General features: G+C 43.9%; 1 protein-coding gene across 1 annotated transcript in view; it reads left to right on the top strand.

The window, feature by feature from the left end:
* The first annotated feature begins 642 nt into the window (after positions 1 to 642).
* TXNDC9 (thioredoxin domain containing 9) overlaps positions 643 to 10,397 on the top strand; it is a 157,735-nt gene continuing 147,980 nt past the window's right edge. Inside the window, exons 1-2 of the mRNA XM_069204388.1 lie at positions 643 to 755; positions 1,484 to 1,709. Of these exons, the coding sequence (XP_069060489.1) occupies positions 1,521 to 1,709 (189 nt within the window). The 5' untranslated portion in view covers positions 643 to 755; positions 1,484 to 1,520. The remainder of the gene's footprint in view (positions 756 to 1,483; positions 1,710 to 10,397) is intronic.

Genomic DNA, 10,397 nt, shown 5'->3' with positions numbered 1-10,397 from the left:
TGGGTCACAAGATTCATTGGCCTAATACGAGTCCTAATGTGTAATAAATTAACATAAAAGGACGCGTTAACACTGCAAATGCGAATGCTAGCGGCAGTTTTGAACACGAACAACCAGAAATCAACTCAGAATTGCATTTTTACCCAAACAGATTGTTCGTGGCATTTTTTGCAGTGCAAGATGCAGTTCATGTAATTATGTGTAATTGTGCATATTTTTGGTAATTTTACAAAATAACGCTACCCCAAAATTATATTGAGTTACACTCGCCCCTAAATAGCAATCGACGCACAATGAGACTTGGATCTAGATCCTCTCCTGTTCTCTCTCTTTGTACTACTGACTTTGGCAACATCATCATAGTCTCTGGCTGTTCGTTTGTCTTCTACGTGAGCAATCACGTCCCTTGAACAGGGTTGTGACGGCGTGTGTCCCGCTTTTATCCTAGACATCCAAACAGTCTAGATGGTATCTGGCATATCACGGAAGGTTGACAATAAGGTAACTTGTCTTTGACACGCCCTAAAAATGTATTGTCGAATGACGTTTTTGTGAACAGTTTGTTGCCCACTACTGTCATTTCGTAGGTTGGATTTTAATCAGGCTTCTTTTGACAACAGATTGAGCTTACTTGTCATCATGACCTGGAAGAGGCGGATCGCGCATGCGTGTCTTTTTTTTATTGCGTGCTGAGCCGATTGATAGGAGCAGTCGGTCCCTTGTCCGAAGTGTACTTCTCAGGCCCGCCCTTGCAGGTGAGCAGGACAAAGTGGTTAGTTCCTATCGGGATTTTTCATAGCTTGCCGGTATTCATTTCCGCGTAAAACAGTGGAACTTTGGGGCCTTCTGCAGTTTATTATCTGAGGGCCATGGCTATAAAACTGTTCTAGGCTCGTATGTGATATTTGGTTTGAGCCTGCGTGTTTGCCTGAGGTGGGGGAATCTGATGACTATTAGTTGTGATTTCTTGGACGAGGGGTTTGTGGTGTAATATTCTCGCGGGTATGCAGGGTACGATGCTTCCGAAAGTCACTTAGGTTCGATATCTGGGGGTTCATTATAATGGTTGCCTTTAGGGGTTATTCTTTTGTGGACTGTGGGTTGTATTATTTTAAGTGACTGTTTTCGTCTGTGTGGAGCGGAAGTCTCTGAGTGTATACTCGGTCTAGTTGTGTCGTGTAGGGCAGGGGCAAAGTCACTTGTGCTATCTGGTGAAAAACGACGATTTTCTTAAATACCCCCGGTGCATGAACAGGGACTTGTTCAGTTGTATTCACAAAGGAAGTCCCTGTGTTTTGTTACGGTATCCAACGGTTACCTTCCGGACCAGCTGCTGGTGCTGAAAAATTGCTGTATCTTCCCATTGGCATGCGTCAGTGGCACGTTGTCTTCTGCTCGTTAACTCGTGCAATGAGGGCCCAACTGTGTGGCGTGAGTCAGTTATTTATTTTTTTAGGTTCTGACACTTATGTTTGCATTATAGCGATTAGTCTCAAAACTACACGGAACCTTTTGGGAAAATGGCAAATGCTGCATCTGCTGAAATGTTTGCCAAAATTTTGGAGAATCAGATGGTGCAGACGGCCAACCTAATGGAGCAGCAGTTGGATGCAGAGATCAATAAGTTGGACCAAATGGACGATGATGAGCTAGAGCGCCTGAAAGAAAGAAGGCTTGCAGCTCTAAAGAAGGCACAGCAGCAAAAACAAGTATGTTGCCAGACACAAATCTAAATTTACTGCCTTTTTGCACGGTTATCTGTTTACGTATTCTTACTAAATCCTTAACCTGTAAATACGTGGAGTTTTGTTTCAATCAACGTAATATTGCTCTGTCATCACATGCCTTTGGCTACTTGGTGTATCATTCTGCCTACCAGGAAGTGCATTCTTAAATGCTTAAGGCACTATTTTACTACTGAAAAATACACTCCTGGTTGACGCTGTTTCACATTCAGTTCTTCATTTACTGTATGTATTGTATTCAGAAAGCAACTTTTTTTTTTTTGCTACTCCCAGCGTTGACATATCCAGTAGGGAAAAGGTTTAATGCATGCATGCAACGTCTGCGAATGCCTGTATTTACATGCGTTAGCACATTAAAGCCAGACGTTTGGCATTGCCCAATGTTTATTGGGTATTTGAACTGAGACATAGGTAATATGTGTGCTCAGTAAGGGTGGTAATCGTTTTAAGGGTGGTAATCGTTTTCGGATTGTTTAATCATTTTTATGTCTTGTCGGCTGGGGCAGTTTTGTCATTTGGTAGCACAGTAAAGTAATAAGTAGTACTAATTCCACGCTCATTTAATTGCCCTCGTAAGGATGACTGACTCCCTCATCCTTGCTGCTATTGAAATCGTAGATTGTACACTGATTACATTTAATAATACTGTCCTTTTTCTGACTTTGCCTGAAGATTTGTAGCATAGCACGCACGACTGAGGTCCATATAATTTACTTTTGTCTGAAATGCTTTATAGTCGAATTCAAACATTTTGATATACTTTATTTCTTTATCATCTCGCCGAAAGCAAGCATGAATTGAAACAGTAAATCTGTTTATATATTGCTATACTGGTTTAGAGAGGACGGGGCCTGGACATTTGGGCCTGGCTTCCTATTGGAGTGGAATCAAGGCTGATTTGCATGTTATTGCTCCATTTCTGGAGTGGTAGTGATTAAAAAAAAAAAAAAAAAAAAAAAAAAAAAAACACACAATGAACTGGAATGCCTTTTGGACTAATTACTGGCGCCTGAGATTAATTCACACATTAGACCTATCACTTCCTTGTTTTGAAGTCAGATCTCTGTAGCATATCTCGAATCATTCACTATCTACCTGTGATCATACCTTTAGCAGCAGTGGTATTAGGCAGTGTGGGCAAATGCCTGTAGACCAAGGTAGAGTTGTGTTGAGGTCATACGTACGTTTTTTTTTCCCCCCTACTTAACACCCTGTCTGAAATATTTTCACTATGTGAACTGTTAAATCTCCAAATTGTAAAGTGGTCTGTGGAATCTAAAAGATTTGTGTAGTTCAAGTCGAAAGCCTTGATTTGCATAGTCTTCTTCTATTTGTCATCGTAAATGTGTTGTGTTATAACATGTGACACAGGCACATTTTCTAGAATATAAGTAGGATTTATGAGAGCCCAAAGCCCATTGAGCCATCTGTCCAATTCTTTCCTTTTTTTCCATTTTCCAGAATTTCCCGTTGATTTCCCCCACCCCCTTTGGCTCTGTTGGGTGCCTTTAATCTGAGAGACCGCAAAACTGAAAATCTGATGACCTCTGGAACAGAAGATCCTAAACTATTCCTACCCCATTGTTTGAACTGGATTGTCTTTTCTACTTTTAGCCCTGAATGATGCACCAATTATGTTTTTGGAGTGCAGTAGCTCTTCTCAGAGAAGATATCTACTGCCCACCCAAGATTAAATTAGCCCTTTCTCTGCTAGGTGTACCCAAACCCCCACCCCTGCAGAATGCTAAGCCCCTTTTTAGTTATTTGGGGTAGTTGATGCTTAGGCTTCCCTAACTTTTTTCATATAAGGTACTCACGCCAAATTTAGCCCCCCCTCCCTTTTTTTCCACTCCAACATCCTGGGGATTTTAACGGTAGCCAAGGTTTGGATTCCCTTGGAGGGGACTGAGAGAATAGGCAAAATGTAGCTACCGCTTTTTTTTTTTTTTTGTTTTAGACGCAGGAGGTGCAGTGGGTGTAGAAAAATAGTGTCTGTTTTTCTCCTAAAAATTACAGATGTAAGGTTTGCTGTGCGAAAGTCATTATCTTTCAGGAATGTGCAGAGCTGAATAATAATTAAAAAAAAATTATATATATATATATATATATATATATATATATATATATATATATATATATATATATATATATATATGTTCGATGGCATGTGTAGCTGCAGATACACATGCTGTGCACATCCCGCCATCTGGTGTTGGGCTCGGAGTGTTACAAGTTGTTTTCCTTCGAAGAAGTCTTTTCGAGTCACAAGACCGAGGGACTCCTCCCATTTGGACTCCATTGCACATGGGCGTCGACTCCATCTTAGATTGGTTTTTTTCCGCCATCGGGTTCGGACGTGTTCCTTTTCGCTCCGTGTTTCGGGTCGGAAAGTTAGTTAGAATCTCAGAAAAAACGTCGGTATTGTTTGCGTTCGGTATCTGGTTAGTTACAACAGATCGACACCGAATTTAGAAGAGTTCCGGTGGCCCTTCGGGGTTTTTTCGATCCCCCTTCGGGGCCTGGTCGGCCCGGCCACGTGTGAATTCAAGGCTGATGGAACGGACCCCATTCCGCTTCTGTCCAAAATGCCATAACAAGTATCCGTATAGGGATCAGCATCTGGTCTGTAACTTATGATTGTCCCCAGAGCACAAGGAAGATACTTGTGAGGCCTGTCGAGCGTTTCGGTCCAGAAAGACGTTAAGAGACCGAAGAGCCAGAAGACTGCAGATGGTGTCGACAGAACAAGAGCGTTTCGAGGAAGAAGAGGAAGCTTTCTCTATCCAAGAGTCGGACTCGGAAGAGCTCGAGGCCGAAGAAACGCCGAAAACCGTGAGTAAGACGTCGAAACATAAGACTCACGAGAAGTCAACAAAAGCCCAGGGGACGCCACCGCCAACAGGCCATGGCTTAACCCAAACAAGCGGTGACCGAGCCAAGGCACCGAAAAAGGGCACGCTGGTGTCTAAGTCATCCGACTCCGGTCGAGATACCGCCACACAGCAATCTCGGACCCGAGACATCGGCTCTGAGAAATTTCGACAGCGGTACCGAACAAATTCGGCATCGAGACACCACCACGCCGAAAATTACAAAGGTTTCTTCGGAGCCTAAAAAGACCTCCGAAAAAGTTTTGGTTCCGAAACATCCAGCCTCGGAGCCGAAAACAGGTTCCTATACAGAGGAACAAGGATTGGCCTCCCAAATGAAAAAACATAGATTTGGAGAGGAACTTCAAGCTGTAGAGCCAGACTATACTCAAAGGAGGCTCCACATTCATCAAGACACAGGGAAGATAACCACTCTTCCTCCAATTAAGATAAAAAGAAAACTTGCCCTTCACGAAAAGGCCAAGGAGCCACAGGCAAAGGTGGCAAAGAAAACAACTCCACCACCTTCTCCACCACCATCAGTGCACACATCACCAGTAGCAACTCCTCCACTGATGCACTCCCGACTCATACTGCCATGAGTCAAGATGATCCCGATGCATGGGACCTTTACAATGCTCCAGTATCGGACAACAGCCCAGACTCGTACCCTACCAGGCCCTCCCCTCCTGAGGACAGTACATCTTACACACAGGTGATCGCAAGGGCAGCTGCTTTCCATAACGTCACCTTGCATTCAGAACCAATTGAGGATGACTTCTTGTTTAACACGCTAACCTCCACTCATAGCCAGTACCAAAGACTACCTATGCTCCCAGGAATGCTAAAACATTCAAAACAAATCTTTCAAGATCCTGTTAAAGGCCGAGCCATAACTCCAAGAGTGGAGAAAAAATACAAGCCACCGCCAACAGATCCTGTTTATATTACAACGCAGTTAACTCCAGACTCAGTAGTTGTCGGGGCAGCTCGTAAGAGAGCAAACTCTCATACCTCGGGAGACGCACCACCTCCAGACAAAGAGAGTCGCAAATTTGATGCTGCGGGCAAAAGGGTTGCAGCACAAGCAGCAAACCAATGGCGCATTGCCAATTCACAAGCGCTTTTGGCAAGATATGACAGAGCGCACTGGGATGAGATGCAACATTTGATAGAACACTTACCCAAGGAGTTCCAAAAAAGAGCACAACAAGTGGTTGAAGAAGGACAAAGTATCTCTAATAATCAGATACGGTCTTCAATGGATGCAGCAGATACGGCTGCAAGGACAGTAAATACTGCAATAACAATAAGAAGGCACGCATGGCTCCGCACGTCAGGTTTCAAGCCAGAAATTCAACAAGCTGTGCTAAATATGCCATTTAATGAACAGCAGTTGTTTGGGCCGGAAGTCGACACTGCTATTGAGAAACTCAAGAAGGACACTGATACGGCAAAAGCCATGGGCGCACTCTACTCCCCGCAGAGCAGAGGCACCTTTCGCAAAACACCTTTTAGGGGAGGGTTTCGAGGACAACCAACAGAAACCACAACATCACAAACCAGGCCCACTTACCAAAGCCAATATCAGCGGGGAAGTTTTCGGGGGCAATATAGAGGGGGACAATTCCAAAGAGGTAGAGGAAAATTCCAAAGCCCCAAAAGTCCTCAAAATAAGCAGTGACTCACAAGTCACCCGTCCCCCTCACATAACACCTGTGGGGGGAAGATTAAGCCAATTTTACAAACATTGGGTGGAGATAACAACAGCTGCTTAGGTACTAGCAATTATCCAGTATGGTTATTGCATAGAATTTCGAGAATTCCCTCCAACAGTCCCACCGAAAACACACAGTATGTCGAAACAACATATAAATCTTCTAGGATTAGAAGTTCAAGCATTGCTCCAAAAAGAGGCAATAGAATTAGTACCAAAACAAGAACTAAACACAGGAGTTTACTCACTGTACTTTCTAATACCCCAAAAAGACAAAACTCTACGACCTATACTAGATCTCAGAATATTAAATACATACATCAAATCAGACCACTTTCACATGGTTACATTACAAGAAGTAATCCCACTGCTCAAACAACAAGACTAAATGACAACACTGGATCTAAAGGATGCATATTTCCATATACCAATACATCCTTCACACAGAAAGTTCCTAAGGTTTGTATTCCAAGGGATACATTACCAATTCAAAGTGTTGCCATTCGGAATAACAACTGCGCCAAGAGTTTTTACAAAATGTCTAGCAGTAGTAGCTGCACATATCAGAAGGCAGCAAATACATGTGTTCCCGTACCTAGACGATTGGTTAATCAAAACCAACACGCAAAAACAGTGTTCACGACACACAAATTACGTCATAGAAACCCTACACAAAATAGGTTTCTCAATCAATTACTCAAAGTCACACCTTCTGCCGTGTCAAACACAGCAATAACTAGGAGCAACAATCAACACAGTAAAAGGGATTGCCACTCCAAGTCCACAAAGGGCACAGGCATTTCAAAACGTAATACAAGCCATGTATCCAAACCAGAAGATACAGGTCAAATTAGTAATGAAACTCCTAGGCATGATGTCCTCATGCATAGCCATTGTCCCAAACGCAAGGTTGCACATGCGGCCCTTACAACAGTGCCTAGCATCACAGTGGTCACAAGCACAGGGTCAATTTCTAGATCTGGTGTTGATAGACTGCCAAACATACATCTCGCTTCAGTGGTGGAACAGTATAAATTTAAACCAAGGGCGGCCTTTTCAAGACCCAGTGCCACAATGCGTAATAACAGATGCATCCATGACAGGGTGGGGAGCACACCTCAATCAGCACAGCATCCAAGGACAATGGAACATTCAGCAAAAACAGTTTCATATAAACCACTTAGAACTGTTAGCGGTGTTTCTAGCTCTGAAAGCATTTCAACCCATATTAACCAACAAATACACTCTTGTCAAAACAGACAACATGACAACAATGTATTACCTAAACAAACAGAGAGAAACACACTCGACACAGTTGTGTCTCCTAACACAAAAAATATGGCATTGGGCGATTCACAACCACATTCGCCTAATAGCACAATTTATTCCAGGGATTCAGAATCAGTTAGCAGACAATCTCTCTCTGGATCACCAACAGATCCACGAATGGGAAATTCACCCCCAAATACTGAACACTTACTTCAAAATGTGGGGAACGCCACAAATAGATCTATTTGCAACAAAAGAAAACTCAAAATGCCAAAACTTCGCATCCAGGTACCCACAACATCAGTCTCAGGGCAATGCACTATGGATGAACTGGTCAGGGATATTTGCGTACGCTTTTCCCCCTCTCCCACTTCTTCCATATCTAGTAAACAAGTTGAGTCAAAACAAACTCATACTAATAGCACCAACATGGGCAAGGCAACCTTGGTACACAACACTACTAGACCTTTCAGTAGTACCTCATATCAAACTGCCAAACAGACCAGATCTGTTAACACAACACAAACAACAGATCAGACATCCAAATCCAGCATCGCTGAATCTAGCAATTTGGCTCTTGAAATCCTAGAATTCGGGCACTTAGACCTCACACAGGAATGTATGGAGGTCATAAAACAGGCTAGAAAACCTACCACTAGACACTGTTATGCAAATAAGTGGAAAAGATTTGTTTATTACTGCCATAATAATCAAATTCAACCTTTACACGCATCTGCAAAAGAGATAGTAGGATACTTACTACATTTGCAGAAATCTAAACTAGCTTTCTCTTCCATTAAAATACATCTTACGGCAATTTCAGCTTACCTGCAAATTACGCACTCAACTTCATTATTTAGGATACCAGTCATAAAAGCGTTTATGGAAGGCCTAAAGAGAATTATACCACCAAGAACACCACCAGTTCCTTCATGGAATCTCAACATTGTCTTAACACGACTCATGGGTCCACCTTTTGAGCCCATGCACTCTTGTGAAATGCAATACTTAACGTGGAAAGTTGCATTTTTAATTGCCATCACATCTCTAAGAAGAGTGAGTGAGATTCAAGCATTTACCATTCAAGAACCATTTATTCAAATAAACAAAAATAAAGTTGTTCTACGGACCAATCCTAAATTTTTACCAAAAGTAATCTGTAGGAAGTTGGCTCTGTATGTGCTATTTCAAAGAATAGCATGCACAGAGTCCAAGGGTTCCCCTTAGAGGTAAAATAGTGGTAAAAATAGATAATACTAATGCTCTATTTTGTGGTAGTGTGGTCGAGCAGTAGGCTTATCCAAGGAGTAGTGTTAAGCATTTGTTGTACATACACATAGACAATAAATGAGGTACACACACTCAGAGACAAATCCAGCCAATAGGTTTTTATATAGAAAAATATCTTTTCTTAGTTTATTTTAAGAACCACAGGTTCAAATTCTACATGTAATATCTCATTCGAAAGGTATTGCAGGTAAGTACTTTAGGAACTTCAAATCATCAAAATTGCATGTATACTTTTCAAGTTATTGACAAATAGCTGTTTTAAAAGTGGACACTTAGTGCAATTTTCACAGTTCCTAGGGGAGGTAAGTATTTGTTAGTTTTACCAGGTAAGTAAGACACTTACAGGGTTCAGTTCTTGGTCCAAGGTAGCCCACCGTTGGGGGTTCAGAGCAACCCCAAAGTCACCACACCAGCAGCTCAGGGCCGGTCAGGTGCAGAGTTCAAAGTGGTGCCCAAAACACATAGGCTAGAATGGAGAGAAGGGGGTGCCCCGGTTCCGGTCTGCTTGCAGGTAAGTACCCGCGTCTTCGGAGGGCAGACCAGGGGGGTTTTGTAGGGCACCGGGGGGGACACAAGTCCACACAGAAATTTCACCCTCAGCAGCGCGGGGGCGGCCGGGTGCAGTGTAGAAACAAGCGTCGGGCTTGTAATGGAAGTCAATGGGAGATCTAGGGATCTCTTCAGCGCTGCAGGCAGGCAAGGGGGGGGTTCCTCGGGGAAACCTCCACTTGGGCAAGGGAGAGGGACTCCTGGGGGTCACTCCTCCAGTGAAAGTCCGGTCCTTCAGGTCCTGGGGGCTGCGGGTGCAGGGTCTCTCCCAGGTGTCGGGACTTAGGATTCAAAGAGTCGCGGTCAGGGGAAGCCTCGGGATTCCCTCTGCAGGCGGCGCTGTGGGGGCTCAGGGGGGACAGGTTTTTGTACTCACAGTCTTAGAGTAGTCCTGGGGTCCCTCCTGAGGTGTTGGATCGCCACCAGCCGAGTCGGGGTCGCCGGGTGCAGTGTTGCAAGTCTCACGCCTTTTGCGGGGAGCTTGCAGGGTTCTTTAAAGCTGCTGGAAACAAAGTTGCAGCCTTTCTTGGAGCAGGTCCGCTGTCCTCGGGAGTTTCTTGTCTTTTCGAAGCAGGGGCAGTCCTCAGAGGATGTCGAGGTCGCTGGTCCCTTTGGAAGGCGTCGCTGGAGCAGGATCTTTGGAAGGCAGGAGACAGGCCGGTGAGTTTCTGGAGCCAAGGCAGTTGTCGTCTTCTGGTCTTCCTCTGCAGGGGTTTTTCAGCTAGGCAGTCCTTCTTCTTGTAGTTGCAGGAATCTAATTTTCTAGGGTTCAGGGTAGCCCTTAAATACTAAATTTAAGGGCGTGTTTAGGTCTGGGGGGTTAGTAGCCAATGGCTACTAGCCCTGAGGGTGGGTACACCCTCTTTGTGCCTCCTCCCAAGGGGAGGGGGTCACAATCCTAACCCTATTGGGGGAATCCTCCATCTGCAAGATGGAGGATTTCTAAAAGTCAGAGTC

Source organism: Pleurodeles waltl, chromosome 8 (genome assembly GCF_031143425.1).
Source record: "Pleurodeles waltl isolate 20211129_DDA chromosome 8, aPleWal1.hap1.20221129, whole genome shotgun sequence".
Classification (NCBI taxonomy): Eukaryota; Metazoa; Chordata; class Amphibia; order Caudata; family Salamandridae; genus Pleurodeles; species Pleurodeles waltl.
This window is presented reverse-complemented; position numbering and strand designations above follow the sequence as displayed.